This window comes from Petromyzon marinus, chromosome 48 (assembly GCF_048934315.1).
Source record: "Petromyzon marinus isolate PM22_M1 ecotype Great Lakes invasive population chromosome 48, UKy_Petmar_22M1.pri1.0, whole genome shotgun sequence".
NCBI classification, from domain to species: domain Eukaryota; kingdom Metazoa; phylum Chordata; class Hyperoartia; order Petromyzontiformes; family Petromyzontidae; genus Petromyzon; species Petromyzon marinus.
Window position 1 is genome coordinate 5095474 of NC_133714.1, and position 22101 is coordinate 5117574.

At 46.4% G+C, this 22101-nt stretch overlaps 1 protein-coding gene and 1 long non-coding RNA gene across 8 annotated transcripts in view; one reads left to right on the forward strand and one right to left on the reverse strand.

The window, feature by feature from the left end:
- The window catches only part of LOC116952751 (sushi, von Willebrand factor type A, EGF and pentraxin domain-containing protein 1-like), a 23501-nt gene continuing 1400 nt past the window's right edge, over positions 1-22101 (reverse strand). The window contains exons 3-19 of one of the 7 annotated variants that reach the window (XM_032972359.2): positions 20604-20696; positions 18949-19041; positions 17078-17170; positions 14481-14555; positions 13128-13334; positions 12271-12364; positions 10071-10147; positions 9573-9749; positions 7984-8184; positions 7082-7178; positions 6559-6638; positions 5518-5694; positions 4535-4628; positions 3698-3774; positions 2457-2663; positions 984-1190; positions 1-181 (exon numbers count right to left, since the gene is read on the reverse strand). In XM_032972359.2, the coding sequence (XP_032828250.2) occupies positions 165-181; positions 984-1190; positions 2457-2663; positions 3698-3774; positions 4535-4628; positions 5518-5694; positions 6559-6638; positions 7082-7178; positions 7984-8184; positions 9573-9749; positions 10071-10147; positions 12271-12364; positions 13128-13334; positions 14481-14555; positions 17078-17170; positions 18949-19041; positions 20604-20696 (2066 nt within the window). In that variant the 3' untranslated portion in view covers positions 1-164. The remainder of the gene's footprint in view (positions 182-983; positions 1191-2456; positions 2664-3697; positions 3775-4534; positions 4629-5517; positions 5695-6558; positions 6639-7081; positions 7179-7983; positions 8185-9572; positions 9750-10070; positions 10148-12270; positions 12365-13127; positions 13335-14480; positions 14556-17077; positions 17171-18948; positions 19042-20603; positions 20697-22101) is intronic. The other 6 variants (XM_032972361.2, XM_032972365.2, XM_032972364.2 and 3 more) reach the window with 6 other exon arrangements.
- LOC142931075 (uncharacterized) overlaps positions 10555-22101 on the forward strand; it is a 17591-nt gene continuing 6044 nt past the window's right edge. Inside the window, exon 1 of the long non-coding RNA XR_012947082.1 lies at positions 10555-10650. This is a non-coding gene — a long non-coding RNA (uncharacterized LOC142931075). The remainder of the gene's footprint in view (positions 10651-22101) is intronic.

A 22101-nucleotide genomic window follows, 5' to 3' on the forward strand; every position in this document is an offset into this window, starting at 1 on the left:
CCGGTTGACATGCAGATTTTATTTGATATTATTCGAATACAGAAATGATCAGAAAAATGACGCCATGCAATACAATGTCATTAAAAAAACCAGAGATGAACATCGTATTCGATCGAAGTCCAAATCGCAGAGCTGTGATCGACAGACCACTTGCGAGCACCTTTTCAGTGCCATTCTCTGCCTGAACACACACACAAATAACAAAATGAGTTTAAACTCACGACTTCAACACAAGTGCACCGTGCAATTTGATTTGAATCCCATGGCTTTTCCCCATATATTCACCGAAACATGTCCAAATCATAAACGAGCCGGGCGAATCAGCCTCAATCCTCCACCCCCAGAAGGGTGGCGCTATTTTATTATTTATTGCCACAAGTGAAACAGAGGACGTTGACATTTCATCCAAACAATTGCCTTTTCTACATTATGATAGGTAACAGAGAGCGCTGCTTTATACGCACTAGAAATAATGGGCAGGGTTTTTATTTATTTATTAATGCACACTACGGTATATGAGGGATAGGCGACCGTTATTGGGGCTGAGAGGTCACGTGTGAGCAGTATCAAGTTAAAAAAAGTCAGGACACGGGTTATTTAATGTATTTTAACACTGGCATCAAAACCTTTTAATGGTGTATTATTTAAGTTAACATTTTATCTGTTATCGTTATTAATGTCTACTTTTCTTCTTCCTGTGCGGTCACCTCGAATTTTGCTGTTCGAGGTGACCGCACAGGATTTGAGACAACAAAACATAACTGATGAATCTTTAAAGGTTACAACATGTAATGGAGTAAAAAAAAAAAGCTACATTAATTTCAAAGGGTAATTCATTCAGGCATTAATGTAAATGGAAGTCGGTTTGAACATTTGTTAAAATAAATATAATGACTCTATGTGCCTTCACTTTTGGGGCCACAATGTGTGTAAAGAGTGTTGGAGGTTGTGAGGTTAATGTTGTCATTGCTGACTTTACATACCAGCAATACAGCGTACGTTTTTGTAGGGCACCCAGTAAGTTTCACCTCTTTTGTCGACTAAACATTTCGTGTAGTATCCTTTGGCTTCGGAAGTATATCCAAGCTTGCAATCAAAATAAGCATACTTGCCGACGGGGTAAAAGTCTATGTGCTCGTAGTTCCTTGCAAGAACTGCATTTAAGTTTGGCGTTGGCCTGTAACAGAATGCTGTAAAACAGAGAACCCCCCCAAAGAAGCGTGCATTCAGCCAACATAATAAAATTAATCGAAGTTGATGATTCAGAAGTACGTGAGTTGGTGATTCATAATACCTTTCAAATTTCACATGAACATAAGGAAAATGCGGCATTAGGCCATTATTATAGGACAAGGGCTGTCACGAAGACGCTTTGTTTCACAGACGAGTAGATACACTGCAGTGGTTTCACAGTGGGGCGATCGGGGGGGGGGGGGGGGGGGGGTGATGTAGCCCCGCGCGTTCTCCAAAATAAGTAATTTACATGTATATTTGAAAAATGTCTTTGCCAATTTGGATCATGAGCTCAGCACGTCGTACACGGACTACTCTTTACAAAAAAAAATAGCGCCACGGATCTTTAACGTCCACGGTGCAGCAGACGATAACGGTGGGGTGCGCACTTAGGATCAGTGCACCGCCCACTGGTAAGAACCGGGGGTCAGCCACGCGGTTCAAACCACGAATCCGCTGCAACAAGGTAACACAAAGTAACCAGGCGCACAGAGTGCTCGGCCACGTCACCTGCAGCCGGAGGAATGGCGAAGTGATACATGTTCAAATGTAAAACGTTACTTTGAAATTGGTCCCAATACTCAAGCCAAAAAAAAAAAACTATTTTTTATTTTACCAGGTAAGGACCCCACTGAGTTCTATAGCTCTTTCTCAGAAGCGACACGGCTATCACAAATGGTAGCCCAATTAAGTGGCTTATCATGTGGAAATGTGTGGCAGCCAATTATACTCTAAACCGCATGTTTATTGTAAATGTGGAGAGAAAGACCGGAGGGCGCAGAGACAAATCCACGTGATCACAGGGAGATCATGCAAACTCCAAATATACAGGCGTCAGGGTCGGGACCGAACCCACCACCGTCTTACATACCAGGCGAGGTAGTTAACATCTCGCCACCGCGGCACCCCCAATGGAAGTCAAGATATTTGTTGGTGGCCTTGAGCCATTGGTGGCAATTCCCCCAATGTCGTGATGACAACGATGATGACGTCATCTAATTTTAACTTTATTTACTTAAACTCCTCTAAGTCTTTTCATGCGCGAGGCGCGTCCCTCGCCTCTCCGTGCTCGCGCACAACCCGAATCACGTCCACTTTTGTTGCGTTACACGGTCACCAGCCGGGAAATACGTTGCAGAAACAATGACCGCGCGCATCACCGCCACACCGTGAACAAAGCGCTCGCAATTCACTGAAGAGAAGAGTAAACCGCAACATCTCACCCAAGCATTTCCATCCCAAGGGATATAAGAAGTGCTTTTCCACCTGCTGCCACGTGTGCCACTTGTTGCACACGAGGGTGTAGGACCACCCGTGGTAGCCACCGCCGCAGTGAAACTCCACTCTCTCTCCAACCGTGAAGTACTGCTTGTCTCTGATGATCTGAGGTACGGCGGCATATCGGTCCAGGGTCGGTGGAGGGCACACAGCTGTAAACGGGAGGACGGCATATTTTTTTCTGCGGGTCGATTTTTACGTTGCCGACGGAACGCACGCACGCACGCATGCACGCACGCACAACTGTCGTGACTTAAGAGCACGCGTTCTGGTCTTGTCCTAAAACACGCGCTTTCCGCTAAGGGAAATCTGTAGCTGCATTCAATGAAATACTAAAACGAACGCACCCTTACTCCTCTGTATTAACCCAGGGAGTGAAGATGAATGAATTTCGGGTACGGTACACAGGTCAACTCAAAACCAATTGAAGAGCTGGTGGCTGATTAGCTAACGGTCCTTGGAAGGTTCAGTTCCGGTTAACTGTTTGCTAAAAAAAACTATTTAAAACTATCTATAGATTGTACATTAGCTCAAAAATAGCAAAACAAACACCTCCCTGTGCAGGCTACATTATACATTACTCATGTATGTGTGTATGTATGTTGAACTTCTTTCGCACCATACGTAGCCAACCGTGCTTATCGGAGGTGCGGAGGAAGGATGACAAACATGAAACAAAAAGCAGTCCTAAAGAAATTGTTTTTAAATCTAACTTTTAAAGTGCATAGCTCCAGTGTGCTTCCCAATATCGGAAGGAGGAGCATTCCAGACGGCCACAGAAGCGCGTCTGAAAGCGCGCGATGCGGTGACCGTCTTTGTTCGATGGCCAGCCAAAAGCCGCTGCTGCGAGGATGACCGGAGTTTTGCGTGATGGTTTATGCCCCTTGATGAGAATGGACACACAACAAGGACCTAAACAAACACATCATTATATCCTTGACTCAATCCCCTTCCCCGTGGTGTGCCACTGGTAAAAAGGTTTTTTTTTTCTCACTTATTTATAACTACACTGAAAAAGAATAACGATATCTGGCAATAATGTATGGCTCCCACCTACTGCTTCGCACCATCTCTTAGTGCTATGGATGTCGTGAATGTGTTAATTGACATTCGTGTGTTCAGGGCAATGTGATGCCACTGGTGTTAACACCAGCGCATGGAGCACATGAATAATGTTGGCACTCACGCTGGCAAGTGGGTGGATATCCTGACCACTGCCCATTCGGAAGGCAAGTGGCTGTGCTCTGCCCAGCCAGCAAAAAACTGAAGAAAAATAAACATGATTAGATATTTCATAGCTTTGACAATACTATACCAACATTTTAGGCGACCTAGACAGAATGATACATTCATACCCTTGGGTTCTTTCGGTAAAGTCACGTAGGTATAAAATAAAATAAATCACGACGTTTCGGGCACGACACAAGTGTCCATCATCAGGTGTGAAGCTTCCCACCTACGTGACTTTACCGAAAGAACCAAAGAGTATGGATTCCTGCAGTCACGAACGCTTCAAATCAAGAATGATACATTCAAGACAAAACTTGTTTTGCATATTTCATATATAAAGAATAGCCAATAATGGTGAGATTGTCATCAGTGTTGCCTATTTTTTTTAAATTTACATTTATTTGTAATGGTCCTTAAATACATACATTGCGCAGATGAAAGTGGGGACGAGTAAATAGGCCATTGTGCTATGCAAGCCCGGTGGGTCAGTGCAAGACCAAGCTGCACGCAATCAGAAGGGTGCGGAGTTCAAATCTTTGTTGCGGGTTGACTCAGCCCATCTTCCCTCTGGGGTCGATGAAATAGTAATAATTTGGGGGTAAGTCAACAGGGACTGGACAGTGAATAGAAAATGAGCACCGGCTTAATGTTTTCTAAAGCAGGAAACAAACTTTGACTCGACTTTGTTCAATCCATAGTTCAGTGCTACAACAAGCAGTCAGGCAAAGTGCAGTTTGATGGAGTGGAACTGCCAAAAGCCCCGCGCCACGGTGATTGTTGGAAGTGCTCTCACCCTTCGTTGCAGCTAAACCTCACAACACTGTCGGTGTCTTCCCCGCCCAGCCACTTTCCATTCTCGATATTCTTAAGAGGTGGACAGAGAACAGCTGCAACAAAGGCAACGCGTTACATGCGCCACCCGTGCCACTATTATGGGTGATGATGGCTCACGGCTTCATATATTCGCGACTGCATTACCCAGTACTAGCGACGACAAACATGTGGTAATGATTATATTATTTTTACTGATAAGATACCTTATACTGATGGTGAGCAGCGTGATGATGATGATGATGATAATTCTAACGAATGTGATACTTGTGAAGAGAATATTGATGGTGAATATGGTGTAAATGATGATTACCAGTGATGCTGATAACCATGATGATAACAATGATTACAAGACTACTGAAGATGACTGTGTTCCTGATTATTGTGTGATGGTAGTGATGGTGACAGTGACAATGCCCATGATTCTAGATTTATTTTATTTTTTACCTACGTGACTTTACCCAATAGAACCAAAGAGAATGCTGATGATGACCAACCATAACACTGATGACAATGTTGATGATGACTATGATACTAATGATGACATTAATGGTGATAATGTCAATGGTGATGACTGTGAAATTGATGATGATAATCTTGATAGCGATGATAATGCTAAGATGACTGTTATGAGGATTTTGATGATGATGATGATGTTGACGGTGATGACGGCTGTGGCGGTGATGACGGCTGTGGCAGTGATGATGTTGATGGCGATGATGACTGCTGATGATGACCGACACTGATGTTTATGATTTTGATGGTGGTGGTGATGATGATGACAATGCTGATGATGACCGTGGCAATGAAGATCATGATGATGACAACGCCGATGATAGTTGTCACACAGATGATGACGATGCTGATGCTGGTGGTGATGATGATAATGCCGACGATGACCGTGACACTGATGATGATGGCTGTGGCGATGTGAAAGGGCAGCACCCATGCATATGGGCTCGCGGCCACTCCACGTGCTGTCCGCTTGGCATGTGCGCAGGCTGGGACCCATCAGCTGCATTTTGCCATTGCAGCGATACTGGATAACGCTGTCGAATATCAGGCTGCTGGGAACGATGATGGTCCCGTGAGGGATTTCACGAGGCTCCGGGCACTGCACGGCTGCACATGGGCGAAGGAGGAAAACAGAGAGGGGTGATAAACAGCTCCAGTACGTAACGTGACTTTTCGTACCGACGCGCTCTGACTAAATGTAGAGCTGCTCGTTTCATTGCCTGATGGGACATTAATGCATATATCAGGCATTTATTGATGCGTTTCTCAACCCGTCAGTTGTGCCCCTGGGGTTGCAGGCTGCACCATGGCCACTGTGCAGGAGAAATCTCGAATGTGCAAAGGAAATGTCGGTGCCACGTTGTGGTGACAACACACACTGGGGTGGGGGGAATTGGGGGGGGGGGGGGGGGTGCCCTGGACAGGGTTGGATATCGCTCACCGCTGATGTTAGTCACAGCCGGAAATTGAGAATTGAACTCATGGTTGCCAGGATCATAATCGCAGCGCCCCGATCACTGTGCCACAACTCTGCCTTCAAAATTAACCCTTTCCCGTTCCGAGACACCTGCAAGTTGCAGGGTGGGGTGTCCCGTTCATCGATGAATCTCGGAAAAACGCGAGCGGTTAGCGTTAATTTATTTAGAGAGGCCTAGCGCCATTGTTTTTAAAGACACTGTATTCACCGAGGAAAATGATAGCTGGTGCCAAACTGTGCCACACGCTCTCCTGCATGGCCTTGTGGGAGTTTCGGTACCAATAAAGTTATTTTATTTTTTCTTTCGGTTCGATTCCGGTGACGTACGTGTACGATCACGTACGTCATCGTACACGTATGTCATCGGAACATCATCGGAATGGAATCGGAAGAAAAACTGATAACGTAGACACATACGTCATCAGAACGGGAAAGGTTTAAAAGCAGGACATCTGAATTGGTAAGTGTGCGCAACATGTACTGGATGCACTTACGTTCACACACAGGAGAGCTTGGTGACCAATTTCCATCAGCCATGCACTCTCTTGTCATTTGCTTTTCACCCATAATAAATCTGGAATGTTTTTAAAAACAAAGAATAACTTTAAAAAAACTGAATTTGTATAATGAAAGCATTAATCGTGATGTATTGTTTGCTTTGCTTATTCATATAATGTACTGTATGCTTCCTCTCTGTAAACTGTTACACAGCGATATTTACAGAGTGATTATGCTTTATTTCTTAGGAAACGTGCGTGCCATGTCGAAATGGTAACGTGGTGAATCCGTTAAGAGATTTTAATAACACGTAACTTTGTATCTTGAAAAACATAACGCACACTTTGTTTATCCATTGTACATAAACACTGGCACTCAATGTAGACCTAGGCATTTTTTGGTCGATTTTTTAAGTCACATTTTATGAAATAGCTCACTATTAAAACAAGTTGTATCGCAGTAAACTTTGAAAAGGGATGAAGAATATACATGTAAGAAGTAATTAGCAGTGGCTCTCACCCGTGGTTACAGTGATATACGATTTTTGCTCCATACATGAAATTCGTTCCATTAAAGTACCCATTTTCAATTTCTCCTGGGAAGCTGCACTGTTTGGCTGAAAAACACGTGAACAATTAACGGCAGTCAAAAGAGGATGGACGTCATGAAAACGTTGAGGGCCTTTTCTTTAAATAGCATGCTCGTCGCTTTGACGCGCTCGCCACTCAACATAGTTGTCACCTGACATCACACAGTGATAGAGGGTAACACGCGACTCCCTTTGCGACCGCCGATGCACGGGCACACAGGGGCATCCTCTGACAAAGCGGCTACACGAGTCGCCATCTGGCAGGTAACTTAATGTTCAGTCACCCGCTGACGGTAGAGTACACGCGTCACGTGGCTACTCACCGTCTCTGATGGGCCACCAGCAGTGGGAGTGAGTCAACCCTCCAACAGCTGAGTGCACGAGTCAGGTGACCAGACGATTCGCCCACTGTGCAAGTCACCCTTTCGATACGTGGCTACAAGTGTGTGCGAGTCACCCTTTGGACAGCCGAGCTCACGGGTTACATGACTGCGGAATACTCATCCTCTAATTCAGCTCTCAAAAGAGGATTTCGTTGTCCTTCCCTCGCACCTCCGATTAGCACGCACGGTTGGTTAGCTGCGTGCGGTGCGAAAGAAAAATCAACATCCATACATACATCCATACGCACATTCAGTCACTCTCCGACAGATAGCGCGCGTGCGCGAACCGTTCGCGCACCGACAGCGGAGCGGAGTCGCCCCTCCGACGGGCGAACTACAACAAAGCGGGCGCCGTCCCCCCGCGCGAGAGCGACGCCAGTTTAACCATTCCGGACGTCGCGACGCAGCAGCAACAACAGCAGCAGCAGCAGCGCGCGGCGGCCACTCACGCTGGCACTTGAGCTTCTGCGGGGTCCACTTGGCCAGACCGTCGATGTTGATGCACACGATGAAGTACGACGAGTCGCGCGACACTGTGTAGCCCGGGTTGCAGCGGTAGCGCACGTTGGTTCCTAGCTCGTAGCTCGGCCGTGTGCTCCACAACTGCAAGGCGTTGGCGATCGGGGGCGGATGCTTGCACATGAGAAGGGCTGGGGTGCGGCACGTGCGCGCGCGCGTGCGTGTCGGGACACAAAATAAACGTTCACGCGTTAATTTTTATGAAAATAGCACGCTTTCTAACGAACGACATTTGCAGAAGCACAATAACAGTGGCATTAACGGTGGCGAACACTTTCTCGTAGTAGTCGCCATCGTGTCCTTTGTTGAACCAAGAGAGTAAATAACTGGCTTGTTGAGATACATGATAGATTGCCTCTGTTGCAAGGAAGACCTGGGATATATCAAGTCAATTTATAATACAAAGGCCATTTTTGCTGCTGTAATGTAATACAAATTCAAACGTGGCGAAGTAAATGATATGTGCACTCTAAATGTTGATGAGATGGTGAGGAGATCAGAGTTGGGTTGAGGTGAAGTTGTTCTTGATTTTTAACAGTCGCAGCCATTCATTCAAAAATAAATGTTATGAGGGGTCTGCGTAGCTCAGGGGTCAGGCACTGAGCTCGTATTGCTAATACCGGAGCGGCGCATCCGGGTAGTCACCAATAATTAATCTGGGTTCCTAAGCGTAGCAAGTTCATGGTCTTGGCCTGGTGTCTAACGGCTGCGCACACACGCAGAAAAATATATTTTTGGTTTTTTACTTATTATTGATTATTTCAGATTTTAAAAAAATTAATTTGCAACGCAATAAACCATTTTCGTGACGTTAAAAAAGTGTGCCCCATGAGTTGGCAAAGAGCCCGCGTGAGTGAATTCAGAAGTAGCACTGCGATGTTATTTTCAGGGTGGTGCACTGCTAGTTGTAAAGTGCCAAGTGGGAATGTCTTCGTATGTCATCATCTAAATTGGAATGTCATGTAATTGGTAAAAATATAAACAAGTACAACAATGTAAGAATGACGAGTGTTCTCCGCTCACCCGCGCTACTCAGAAAATTAAGTATTGCCTTCTACCCCACTGATAATAGCAGTGCTTCTCAATCCGTGGGTTGAAAAGGGGGTGGGTGGGGGGGGATTGAGGGGTGGGGAGACACACACACAGGCTACGGCATGGATACTGTGGAAGTAGAAAATGTCCAATGCGGTTGTGCAACATCAGTGCCGTGTGTTGCTGCGACAAAACACGCGAATGCATGACACGAAACAAATTCCTTACAACATTTTGACTAGAAGCGTGGACACGTGATCTCTCTGCGTTTTGGCTGTAGTAGCCTGGGGGAAAGGGGAGAACTTGGGACCTGAGAGCGGGTGGGGGGGGGTTGTTGAGGGTGAGGGGCGTGGGAGGTGTTAGTTCCAATGATCTTGCAACAGCAACAGGTTGACAACCGCTGGTTTAGCGAAATATATGTACATGCATTAAAAAAATAAAGGGTCCATAATGTCAGTTGGATCGTTGAAGGAAATGTAGGCATTACGTCTGCAGTAAGGCAGATGATCTTTCGGGCCCCATGTGCCATCATCCAGGCACTGGAAGGTAGAATTGCCGTCCAGAATGAAGCCTGGCTGACATTCATATGTAATGGTTTTGTCGTCACCGATGTTGAACGCCGCCTCCGCATTCTCTACCCACGGGGGCTTCTCACACTCCACCTCTGAAACCAAAGTGCAAGACAAAAATACATTAACGGAGTTGGTCAAATATTCCAAAATACGATATTATTATTATAGGACTGCAGAGCTTGGGAAATTGTTGGCACAGGTTCTCGCTGCCCTCTCGCTTGTCTGATTTCCCACACCTCTGAAAGTTGTGAGCATTACAATTGATAAATTGTCACATTTACAATATGTACAGCATAAGCTGATCAGGGAGTGAGACACTCTTTATGAGGTTGTCAACAGGAGAAAAAAAACTATTTTGGATTCAACAAAGGTGCACATCAAATATTTCTGTTAAAAAAGATTGAAAATCTTACCTCGGCACTCCGGAACTAAGTTATCCCAATTTCCGTCATCTTGACATGTGGAATTGTTCGCTCCAAACACGAAGTATCTTCAGTCGCGTCAATAAAAAAGAGGAGTTAATTAAACATCAACACCAGGCTCACCAACATGCTTTCATAACACATTTGGAGGCCACACATTGTGATGAGCCTTGTGGCCCAGCAGTAGAGCTGGCGGCTCGCAAGTGGTAAGTTGCCAGTTTGCATCCTAGTTGGGGGTTGACTCAGCCCATCAACCCTCTGGGGTCAATAAAATGAGTACCACTTTTCTGGGGAAGTCAACAGTAGCTGAGCTACGGAGAGACTTGCCCCCCCCCCCACCCACCATGAGAATGTGGAATTTCCACCACTGACTCAGGACTCTAAACAAGATATGAATGCTACCCCCAATGCTCAACGCTTACTTGAGCAGGAAACCACTTCGATTTTTCGACTTGAATGTATCATTTGTTTCCCCCAGGAAAGCGCGGACCAGTGGGACCATCAGCCCACCACTAAAGCTGTAAAGTAATGTCTTTTGGTGGTGTCAGAATGGTTCATTCCCGCCCATAAGGTAATGTTCATCCCCCAACAAACTACTGGAAGGGAGTCATCTTCTCTTTTCTCCTCATTGCTGGCACTGATGTAACGAGGCAGATTGCTAGTTTAGGCAGAGCTAACCTAAGGGAGGCTCAGTTAAGGTACCATTTGCATCGATGATGTGCATCATACTATTTATAATAATAATAATAGGGGTTTTTCCCCTTTTTTTCTGGCGAAAAAACTGAAACCTTTTGCAAGGGATCATGTTTACATCAACCACAATACTTGCAGTCAGAATGCAAACAAAAAAAGAACACTGATAATTTATGCATTGTCCTTGAAACTGATTGGTCCACACCAGGGACAGCTTTCCTTAGAGCCTCGTCTCATACGGTGTTCGACCAGATGATGCCAAAAGGCGCACAGTACATGATGTAGATGCTTACCCCGAGCCCTCAATACTCTGATAGTGCGTTGTCTTTGAACCGCGCGCCTTTTGGCGTTATCTGGTCGAACACCGTATGAGACGAGGCTCTAAGGAGAGCTGCCTCTGGTGTGGACCAATCAGTTTCAAGGATTGCGCTTGATGTAAACATGATCCCTTGCAAAAGGTTTCAGTTTTGTCGCCAGAACAAAGGAGAAAAACCCCTATTAATATATTGGTAGTGGCAAAGGAGGCCTCATGATGTAGGTGCATCATACTCTTTGGTTATTTTGGTCAGCGAGTGTTTGCCACTTTGCCATCCCTACTACCTGAATGCATAATTACAAGAGAAATCCTCTCATCAGTTACCCTATCACGACACAGCTCCTATTATTCACAGGAACTGTTGGGTCTCCAAAAACCCCTATTATCAGTGGCCCTATTCTTGCCGCAGATAGGTGGAGTAAAGTCGTGGATCACCCTGCGGCTAATAGGATCTGCGGAACTGGTCCCCGACATTACCACGGATAATTAGGCGTTCTCCTGTACAATGACAGCTGAGCCAAAGCCGAAATTGCCTTATTAATAATGTGTTAATTATGTATATAGCCTGATTCATGCTAATAGCATACCATAACAGTGTACACAAATCATGTATGATGAGGACCAAATCCCATATACAGCCACTACCAAGCAAATGAAAACCCCACTGCCAAGCAAAATAAAGTAAAATAATAAACAAAGATATGGCACCGAAACAAAAAGCACCAACAACAGAAAAGGTTATCGCGACGAAGAAATGAGTCCACGAGGTCTACACACAGCAAAGCACAATCCCAACTTCCCAACCAAGCCAGGAAACCTTCACAGGAGGGGCGGAGTAACCAAAAAGTTACGACCAATTTGTACCAATGTCCAAAATGTGATTGCCTATCTTTCAGCGTATGCATTGATGAATTAAAAGGCATTTAGTTCAGATTTGAAATCACATGATGGAGTTGATATGTCCAACGTGCAGTGAGAGGGTACTCCCAGACTGCAGGGGCTGTGCATGAGAAAGCTTGTCCACCGATGGTTTTAAGTTTACCTTTTTGGGTGGAGAGCAGAGCCTAGAGAAGATGAACGGAGAACCCGGGGAGGGGAGCAAACTGAAATCAGAGGGAAAACATAGGCAGGGGCTAGCGCGTGAAGAGTTTTTGAAAACAGCCTTCCCGTGTCTGCACTCACCCTCTCCGACACTTGAAGGTGACTGTGGACCCAAAGGTGTAGAATTTTCCCTCCACAAACCCGTTGGCAGGGTTCTCCGGACGCCCACAAGTGACTGCAACACAAACAAAGCAGGGAGACCTAGAGGAGACAGCTGACAACTTTATCAATATTCGCACTGCCCACTCATACATCAACACAACCTTGAGAAACAAACTCCCAGGAGGAGCACTGACAGGTGGGCAGTAGAGTAGGCTGTCAAGTAGGCAGGTGAGCGGGGCAGGTACACGAATGGGCAGGTGAGTGTAGATGGTGAGCAAGCACTTCATGAGTGCGAAGGAGAGTGGGGAAGTAAGTAGTGCAACTTTGTGTGGGCAGGCGGGTGGGCAAGTGGAAAAGTGCGTCGGTAGCTCCATGAGTGGGTGGGAGAGTGGGCAGGTGAGTGGGGAATTGGGAAGGCAGTTACATGAGTGGCTGGGTGAGTGGGCAAGTGGGTAGGTAGCTACATGAGTGGCTGGGTGGGTGAGTAGGCAGGTGAGTGTGGAAGTGGGTAGGTAGCTACATGAGTGGCTGGGTGAGTGGGCAGGTTAGTGGGGAATTGGGAAGGCAGTTACGTGAGTGGGTAGGTGAGTGGGGAAATGGGTAGGCAGCTACATGAGTGGGTGGGTGGGTGAGTGGGCAGGTGAGTGGGGAAGTGGGTAGGTAGCTACATGAGTGGCTGGGTGAGTGGGCAGGTGAGTGGGGAAATGGGTAAGCAGCTACATGAGTGGGTAGGTGAGTGGGAAAGTGGGTAGGCAGCTACATGAGTGGGTAGGTGGGTAGGCAGCTACATGAGTGGGTAGGTGGGTGAATGGGCAGGCACTGTTGGCCCTGCTCACTTTGACACAGGAAGTACGGGCTGCTCCAGCGCAGTTTGCCCGGAGAGTCATGATCACTTTCGCACACAATGGAGAAGCTGCGCGCCTGGATGTCCGTGAAGCCACTATGGCAGGCGTATGTGACCAAATCCCCCTCCTTGTAGATGTCCTCGCTCCACCCACTCACGACGTCCGAGTTAGGCAGGTCGGGTGGAGTGGAGCATAAGCCTGCAAATCACACAAAGCATTCAAATGGAACGATTCTTCCAGTGCGACAAAAAAAACCCATATCTAGAGCCATTCAGCTTCTCCACAGTGAGTTTTACACTCACAGGTACCAGAAATGCACCTGTGAAAAAGAGGCTAGCATGATTGGTGTCTCCGTGCAAATATGTTCCTATGTCCCAGGAGGGCCTGTTTAGAGGTAATTGTGGCCCAAATGGAGAGAATGAAGTAGAGTCTTTGCCCACAATGTAACCTGTTACATACTCGACTAGCTTGACTACCCGGGACTTGGATTCACCACACCCGGCCGCCTTTGTCTCCCCAGTGGCGATGTTCACACACCACACCAGTTACTCGTTTGAGGCTGAGTCGACCTAGGGGAGGCCAAGGACCGGTTCAAATATTTATTACCGATGGTGGCCGTGCGCAGGAATCGAACTCGGGTCGCCGGGTTCGTAGCGCAGCGCGCTAACCACTACACTACCGCTCCCCTACCACCCCACACACACACACACGCGCGTCCATAGGTACACATACACGCGCTTGCTGGAGACACACCACGCAACTTTCAGGGTGCGTACGGCAGTAAACGACTCAAATAATAAAGCAATACTGCGCGAAGAGCGCCTTAGACCTACAACATTTGTATTTCACTATACCCGCGATCAGCAGGCACACTCCGTTTCGCTTCCACATGCTGGGGTCACATGACAGATGTGGCATCACAGCTCACTTGCCGTGCAAAAGATATATGCATTATTGCGCTCCCCCCCCCCCCACACAAAAAAGGAGATTTTTACAATTTTTGCATGGTGTACAGTCTGGAAGATACCCACATGGCAAATTTCAAGTTTGTTGCATGTCGGGAAGTACGCTAAAACATTTTGAACAGACACACAATCTAAAATATCCCTTTTATATACAGATTTCCTATTCAGCGTGGTGTTACGGGCAAATGTGTTGACTTTGTTTTTTTGTACACGTGCAATATTGCCAATGCAAGTTTACACAGTCCCCTCTGGTTCCAGTACTATACAAATCTGTCTGGATATTTCAAATGATTTGGCAAGAAGCTGTGTGTCTGCATCGTCGGAGTGGTACCATTAAGGCAGACCCATTTCCAGCAGCGTTTCATTCTTGAGCTCTCACCTTTTGGAGTCTTGCCGGGAGACGGACGGGGAGGCAAAGTTATTGCTGGAGTTTGTTGTACGTTCGGTGCAACATCTTTTTTGCAAAAAAAGACAGGCAGAAGAATACCGTTAGGGGTTTCCAATTTTAACGTACACAAGTTACACCGCCCGATGCCAAATGCGGAATGTTGGAAGCAGGCACACCATGAACACTCATCAACTTTACGATCTTACTGGATCTTGCTATGGTGATGTTCGACATCGTTAGAAATTAAACATCATATCCCATTGCTACATTTGCTTGTGAGGATTGTACACGTGGAAATGTAATTTGCTTTGGCTGTGTCAGGCAGTAGAGGGTTCGGCATACATTTGGTCATATTCTTTGGTTCTTTCGGTCAGATGTTTACTGTGGCCGAACCCAAAAATCAAGTGTGAAATACACACAAGGCATAAGGTTATTCTAAGACTCCTAAACCAATCACAGTCTCAACAAGCAGCATTCCTCACAAGGACCAACTGTAGAATCAGGATTTGCATTAATAGGGGGTTTAAAATACCTCAACAACTCAGAGCACCTTACATCACATCCCATCTCACTCATCCCAATGCCAAGATGTAATACAGGGTGGTTCAAATTTAGTTTAATACTTCTGAGAATTTGCAACAACACCACGTGACATGTGCTGCTGCCTCAGGGCTCTGGAGACCACCTGGAGAAGATTCCAGGGCACGTGTTGACAATGATGGCGAACAAGTGGAGACTCTGGGACTTATATTCTTGGTTCTTTCGGTAAAGTCACGTAGAAGGGAAACAATAAAATAATAAAAATATGTAAAAAATACAATTCTCACGACGTTTCGACTGCAACACAAGCAATCATCATCAGGTGTGAAAACCACAGCAAGAAAATTTTTCAAATTTTCTTCAAATTTTCTTGCTGTGGTTTTCAATTTTTTCTTCCTGTGGATTTCACACCTGATGACGATTGCTTGTGTTGCAGTCGAAACGTCGTGAGAATTTTATTGTTTTATATTTTTATTATTTTATTGTTTCCCTTCTACGTGACTTTACCAAAAGAACCAAGAATATGAATCCCTGCAGTCACGAAAGCTTTAAATCAAAACTCTGTGACTTGTTGAAGCTACTAACATTACATCTGTTATCATGTTACAGTGTAGTAGTAGACGATAGTCCCATTTAAGTGTTACAAAAATGTTTAAGCACCCTGTATTTCAGCCTAGGGGATCCCCCAATAGTAGCTGTCCCTGTGCGGGCTAAGGTGAACACAGCACTGGCTTGCCTGTTGGCAGGCCAATAGCAACATCGCCAGTAGGAGGATATGCTATTAGTTTTCCGAATTTATTTAGCAATTTCCAAGTATTTTTTTTGTTTAATGGCCAAATTGGACCATGACATCGGCACACATGGCCTGCTGCATTTAAATAACATCGTGGGATATTTGACATCTACCGCAAGGCAGACGGCGTGCATTTTCAGTTAACTCATCCAGAGTGTTAACCAGGGCCCCCCCCGAACAGAACGGCGATCCTCTGCAACAAGCCGCAAGCATTGCTTACCCAGAGGCCGCGTCACTGCCCCAGAATATTTCGTCGTATTGGCGGTACACCGGTGAAGCATAACACAGCGGTCCTCATAAAATACTCTGACGATGCCGCTGTTGCCCTTGAGTGAGGTGCAGGACTCTGGATCAGAAGTTGCACTTAGATGCAGCAGCCTCTTTCCCATTCGGGTGTGTAACACCACGAGTCGTTTTGGTTTAGCCATATTTGTTTGTTGTAGTACAGAGTTAGACTGATAACTTTAATCTAAATTGTCTTATGGTTGTTATTGTTTGACTTGCATCCCACTTGGATTTTTGCACACAGCGTTGATGTGCGGTGCTTTTTTCTGGAAGACTTTGCTGTTTTTTCCTGGATTTTTCTGTTTGCGTGTAGTCACTTTAAGATGTTTATTGTTCATGTTTTTGTTTGTTGCGGTTGCACCCGATTCAAGAGCCGAATGGCTCACGGGGCTATACCAAATAAATGAAACTGAAAACTCAGCCGTGATCTTTTGATGCCACCGTCCGCACGAGAAATGATTCCTGAGTCGAGGAACACGGAGCAGCCCATCGTCATCAGGCTGGGTGCTGTTATACGGCAACAGACTGTGAAGCTTCGTCTTCCGGCTGCTTCGAACATCATCACCACCACCCCGCAAGATTTTCTGACCAGGGTTGCGAATCGTGGGAAAATTAATAATTGCGAAGATTTTCTTTTTCAATACCAAGCACCACCGGTGTACAGCCAATACGGTAATTTGACCCTTACAAGACCATCTGCCAAAGCTAACATTAGATGTGGAATGCTACGGCACCCGTGTAAACTTTGTGGAGGTGCCGTGGGGGTGTAGAACGGTCGATTCTAGTGCAGGGGGCTTCAACACCAAGAGGGTGCTTCTTGCCCGCCTGCCTTCAGCAGGTTGTCTCGTTCGCCACAAGGGGGCTACGAAACAGAGCCATTGTTCCATTGTCCAGCGAGTAGCATTCAGCGAGCGTGTTACTTAATTCATGGATAGCCGGTAGAGGTTGGAGGGCTTTACTCAGTACGTACCCCGAGTGTTGAAAAGCGGAGGTATGGATTGAGGTGGGGTCAAGCTCTCTTGTTCTGTAGATGAAGTTTGAAATGTTGTGCCAAAGTGAGGAACTGCGAAACAAGTTTAAAACATAATAATAGGGTTTTTCCCCTTTTTTCTGTGTGGACCAATCAGTTTCAAGGACAATGCATATATTATCATAGTATGTTTTTTTGTTTGCATTTTGACTGCAAGTATTGTGGTTAATGCAGACATGAATCCTTGTAAAAAGGTTTCAGTTTTGTTGCCAGAAAAAAAGAGAAAAACCCTATTATTATATTTTGGTACTGGCAAAGGAGGTCTAATGAAGTTTAAAACAATGTAAAAATGTGACCAACGTAGGTTTGATTTTAGTGATCACAAATGACAACAAGAAATCAGCCTGAATATGCACAATATCTCCTGCATTTGCTATTTCCTAGACTAGTGAAACTCGTCACTCTCACCTTCCCCCAATCTCTCACCTCCAAACTGCAAATTATCCAGAAGGACATCACTCATAGAATAAACCACATCAACCCAATCATCAGATCCTCTCTACTACCTCCAGTCAATCCAAAATCCTGCAAAGACTCTTCCCTCCTCCCCGCCAACTTCTCTCCTCTCATCACACTCTACTTCCCACCATGTGCTTGCCACTCCAGTAACCAGGGCACTCTGTCAAAACTCTCACTTGTATTGATGTCCTTGCCTTTTTGTTGTTGCTGTACTCGCACACCACTGATTTCCCTCGTAAAATAGCAGGGCAATTGGCTAAACGGGACCATCTGTGATACACATCAAATCAACTCAAACTCGGTTAACCTCTGCTCATTGGTTGGTTACTAATTCTCTGCTGGAATTCACTTCTGCTCATCGTTCCTGTGCCCATTCAAACCAAGACTTAAGGCCGTCTTCTTTTCTGCCTATGACCAACCCCTTAATATATATTTTAAAAAACAGCTTTCTCGATGGTATACAAGTTCAGATACAACTGTTGTCATTTAAAATGATCATGTCTGTGTCAGGACACGTTAATGCCAACATCTTCACGATTCATTTCGATAATGAATCTGAGGCCCAACGGTAGGGATGGAGCTCCAGTGGTAGAGTGCTTGCTTCACATGTATGTATAATGTCCTGAGTTAAATCCCCAGCGACGATGTCGCTGTTGTCCTTGAGCGAGCTGCAGACTCTTAATCAGAAGTTGCATTTAGATTGAGCAGCTGCTTTCGCATTCGAATGTGACACCACGAGTCATGTCCTTCTGATGCCAACGTCTGCACAAGAAATGATTCCGCAATTGAATCGAGGAACTGTCCGACCAAGTCTAGGGCACGAGTCAAATCTGCCTTTGTAACACGGAGCCAATCCTCATAAGGCTGGGTTCCATACGGGGACTCACAACAAACTGTTAATGTTCGTGTTCAGCTGCTCATAACATTCGTCTTCCGACTGTTCAAACATCACGAAAACTGATTTTGGACGCAACTGCCTCACAAGATTTTCTGACTGGGGTTGCGAATAGCGGGAAAATTAATCATTGCGAAAATGTAGCTTTATTTCTTCTTTTTTTTTATATTGCGCACCAGTGCACAGCCAATACGTTAATCTCACCCTACGGCACCCGTGGAAATTTTGCGTCGGCGCCGTGTGGTGTAGAACACACGGTCATATCTAGTGCAGGGGGCCACAACACCAGGAGGGTGCTTCTGCCCACTTGCCATCAGCAGGTTGTCTCGTTCATCACAAGGGGGCTACGAAAACCGGGCCATTGTTCCATTGTCTGTCAAGCGAGTAGAATTCAACGACCGTGCTACTTAATTCACGGGTAGCCGGTTGAGGTTGGAGGGCTTTACTCAATAAGTACCCATAGTGTTGAAAAGCAGAGGTGTGGTGTGAAGTGGGGTCAAGCTCTCTTCTTCTGTAGATGAAGTTTGAAATGTTGTGCCAAGGCTAGGAGCTGCAAAACAAGTAAAACAATTTTAAATGTGACCAACGCAGGGTTAATTTTACCAAGTGATCACAACTGACAATAACAAATCAGCCTGAATATGCACAATATTTCCTGCATTCGCTTCTTCCTAGACTAGTGTAACTCGTCACTCTCACCTTGACCCCTCCTCAATGGCCGTCCCCCAATCTCTCACCTCCAAACTGCAAATTATCCAGAAGGCCATCACTCATAAAAGAAACCACATCAACCCAATCCTCTCCACTGACTCCAGTCAATCCAAAATACTCCACGGACTCCTCCCTCCTCCCCGCCAACTTCTCCCCTCTCATCACACTCTACTTCCCACCATGTGCTCGCCACTCCAGTATCCAGGGCACTCTGTCAAAACTCTCACTTGTATTGATGTCCTTGCCTTTTTGTTGTTGCTGTACTCGCACACCACTGATTTCCCTCGTAAAATAGCAGGGCAATTGGCTAAACGGGACCATCTGTGATACATATCAAATCAACTCAAACTCGGTTAACCTCTGCTCATTGGTTGGTTACTAATTCTCTGCTGGAATTCACTTCTGCTCATCGTTCCTGTGCCCATTCAAACCAAGACTTAAGGCCGTCTTCTTTTCTGGCTATGACCAACCCCTTAATATATATTAAAAAAAAACAGCTTTCTCGATGGTATACAAGTTCAGATACAACTATTATCATTTAAAATGATCATGTCTGTGTCAGGACACGTTAATGCCAACATCTTCACGATTCATTTCGATAATGAATCTGAGGCCCAACGGTAGGGATGGAGCTCAGTGGTAGAGTGCTTGCTTCACATGTATGTATAATGTCCTGAGTTTAATCCCCAGCGACGATGTCGCTGTTGTCCTTGAGCGAGCTGCAGACTCTTCATCAGAAGTTGCATTTAGATTGAGCAGCTGCTTTCGCATTCGAATGTGACACCACGAGTCATGATCTTCCGATGCCAACGTCTGCACAAGAAATGATTCCGCAATTGAATCGAGGAACTGTCCGACCAAGTCTAGGGCACGAGTCAAATCTGCCTTTGTAACACGGAGCCAATCCTCATAAGGCTGGGTTCCATACGGGGACTCACAACAAACTGTTAATGTTCGTGTTCAGCTGCTCATAACATTCGTCTTCCGACTGCTTCAAACATCACGAAAACTGATTTTGGACGCAACGGCCTCACAAGATTTTCTGACTGGGGTTGCGAATAGCGGGAAAATTAATCATTGCGAAAATGTAGCTTTTTTTCTTCTTTTTTATATTGCGCACCAGTGCACAGCCAATACGTTAATCTCACCCTACGGCACCCATGGACATTTTGCGTCGGCGCCGTGTGGTGTAGAACACACGGTCATATCTAGTGCAGGGGGCCACAACACCAGGAGGGTGCTTCTGCCCACTTGCCATCAGCAGGTTGGCTCGTTCATCACAAGGGGGCTACGAAAACCGGGCCATTGTTCCATTGTCTGTCAAGCGAGTAGAATTCAACGACCGTGCTACTTAATTCACGGGTAGCCGGTTGAGGTTGGAGGGCTTTACTCAATAAGTACCCATAGTGTTGAAAAGCGGAGGTGTGGTGTGAAGTGGGGTCAAGCTCTCTTCTTCTGTAGATGAAGTTTGAAATGTTGTGCCAAGGCTAAGAGCTGCAAAACAAGTAAAACAATTTTAAATGTGACCAACGCAGGGTTGATTTTACCAACAGTGATCACAACTGACAATAACAAATCAGCCTGAATATGCACAATATTTCCTACATTTGCTTCTTCCTAGACTAGTGTAACTCGTCACTCTCACCTTGACCCCTCCTCAATGGCCGTCCCACAATCTCTCACCTCCAAACTGCAAATTATCCAGAAGGCCATCACTCATAGAAGAAACCACATTAACCCAATCCTCTCCACTGACTCCAATCCATCCAAAATCCTCCACGGACTCCCCCTCCTCCCCACCAACTTCTCCCCTCTCATCACACTCTCCTTCCCACCATGTGCTCGCCACTCCAGTAACCAGGTCACTGTCAAAACTCTCACTTATATTGATGTCCTTGCCTATGTGTTGTTGCTGTACTCGCACACCACTGATTTCCCTCGTAAAATAGCAGGGCGATTGGCTAAACGGGACCATCTGTATAACGAATCAAATACACTAAAATTCGGTGAACCTCCGCTCAGTGGTGAGTTGCTCAGTGGTGAGTTGCTCATCCTGCTGGAATTCACTTCTCCTGATCGCAGGGGCAGAGAAAGGAATTTTGACTTTGGCGGGGCTGACTTCAATATTCTGAGATGTCCAGTGTAATGTTTTCCAATGGGCGCCACAAATGTATAAAACTAATTTTATTGGATTTGAACGCGGAGTTTATTAATAGGTCGGAGCCGCTGATGTGACTAATAAGTTCAATAAGTTCGAAAGGCTGCCGCTCAAGCAGCCTGCAGGGCAGCACGAGGTGGCAGCCTGCAGGGCAGCACGAGGTGGCAGCCTGCAGGGCAGCACGAGGTGGCAGCCTGCAGGGCAGCACGAGGTGGCAGCCTGCAGGGCAGCACACAAGGTGGCAGCCTGCAGGGCAGCACAAGGTGGCAGCTTGCAGGGCAGCACACAAGGTGGCAGCCTGCAGGGCAGCACGAGGTGGCAGCCTGCAGGGCAGCACGAGGTGGCAGCCTGCAGGGCAGCACACGAGGTGGCAGCCTGCAGGGCAGTACGAGGTGGCAGCCTGCAGGGCAGCACACAAGGTGGCAGCCTGCAGGGCAGTACGAGGTGGCAGCCTGCAGGGCAGCACGAGGTGGCAGCCTGCAGGGCAGCACGAGGTGGCAGCCTGCAGGGCAGCACGAGGTGGCAGCCTGCAGGGCAGCACGAGGTGGCAGCCTGCAGCATTTTGCAGCAGCCGGATGTCCGGTTATCTGGATTACCGACTTTCCCAAAATTTCAGGGGGGGCTAAGCCCCCCCCCAGCCCCCCCCCCCCCCCGTAGCTCCGCCCCTGCCTGATCGCACCTGTGCCATTCAAGTCAAGACTTAAGGCCGCCTCCTTTTCTGCCTATGACCGACCCTCTGAT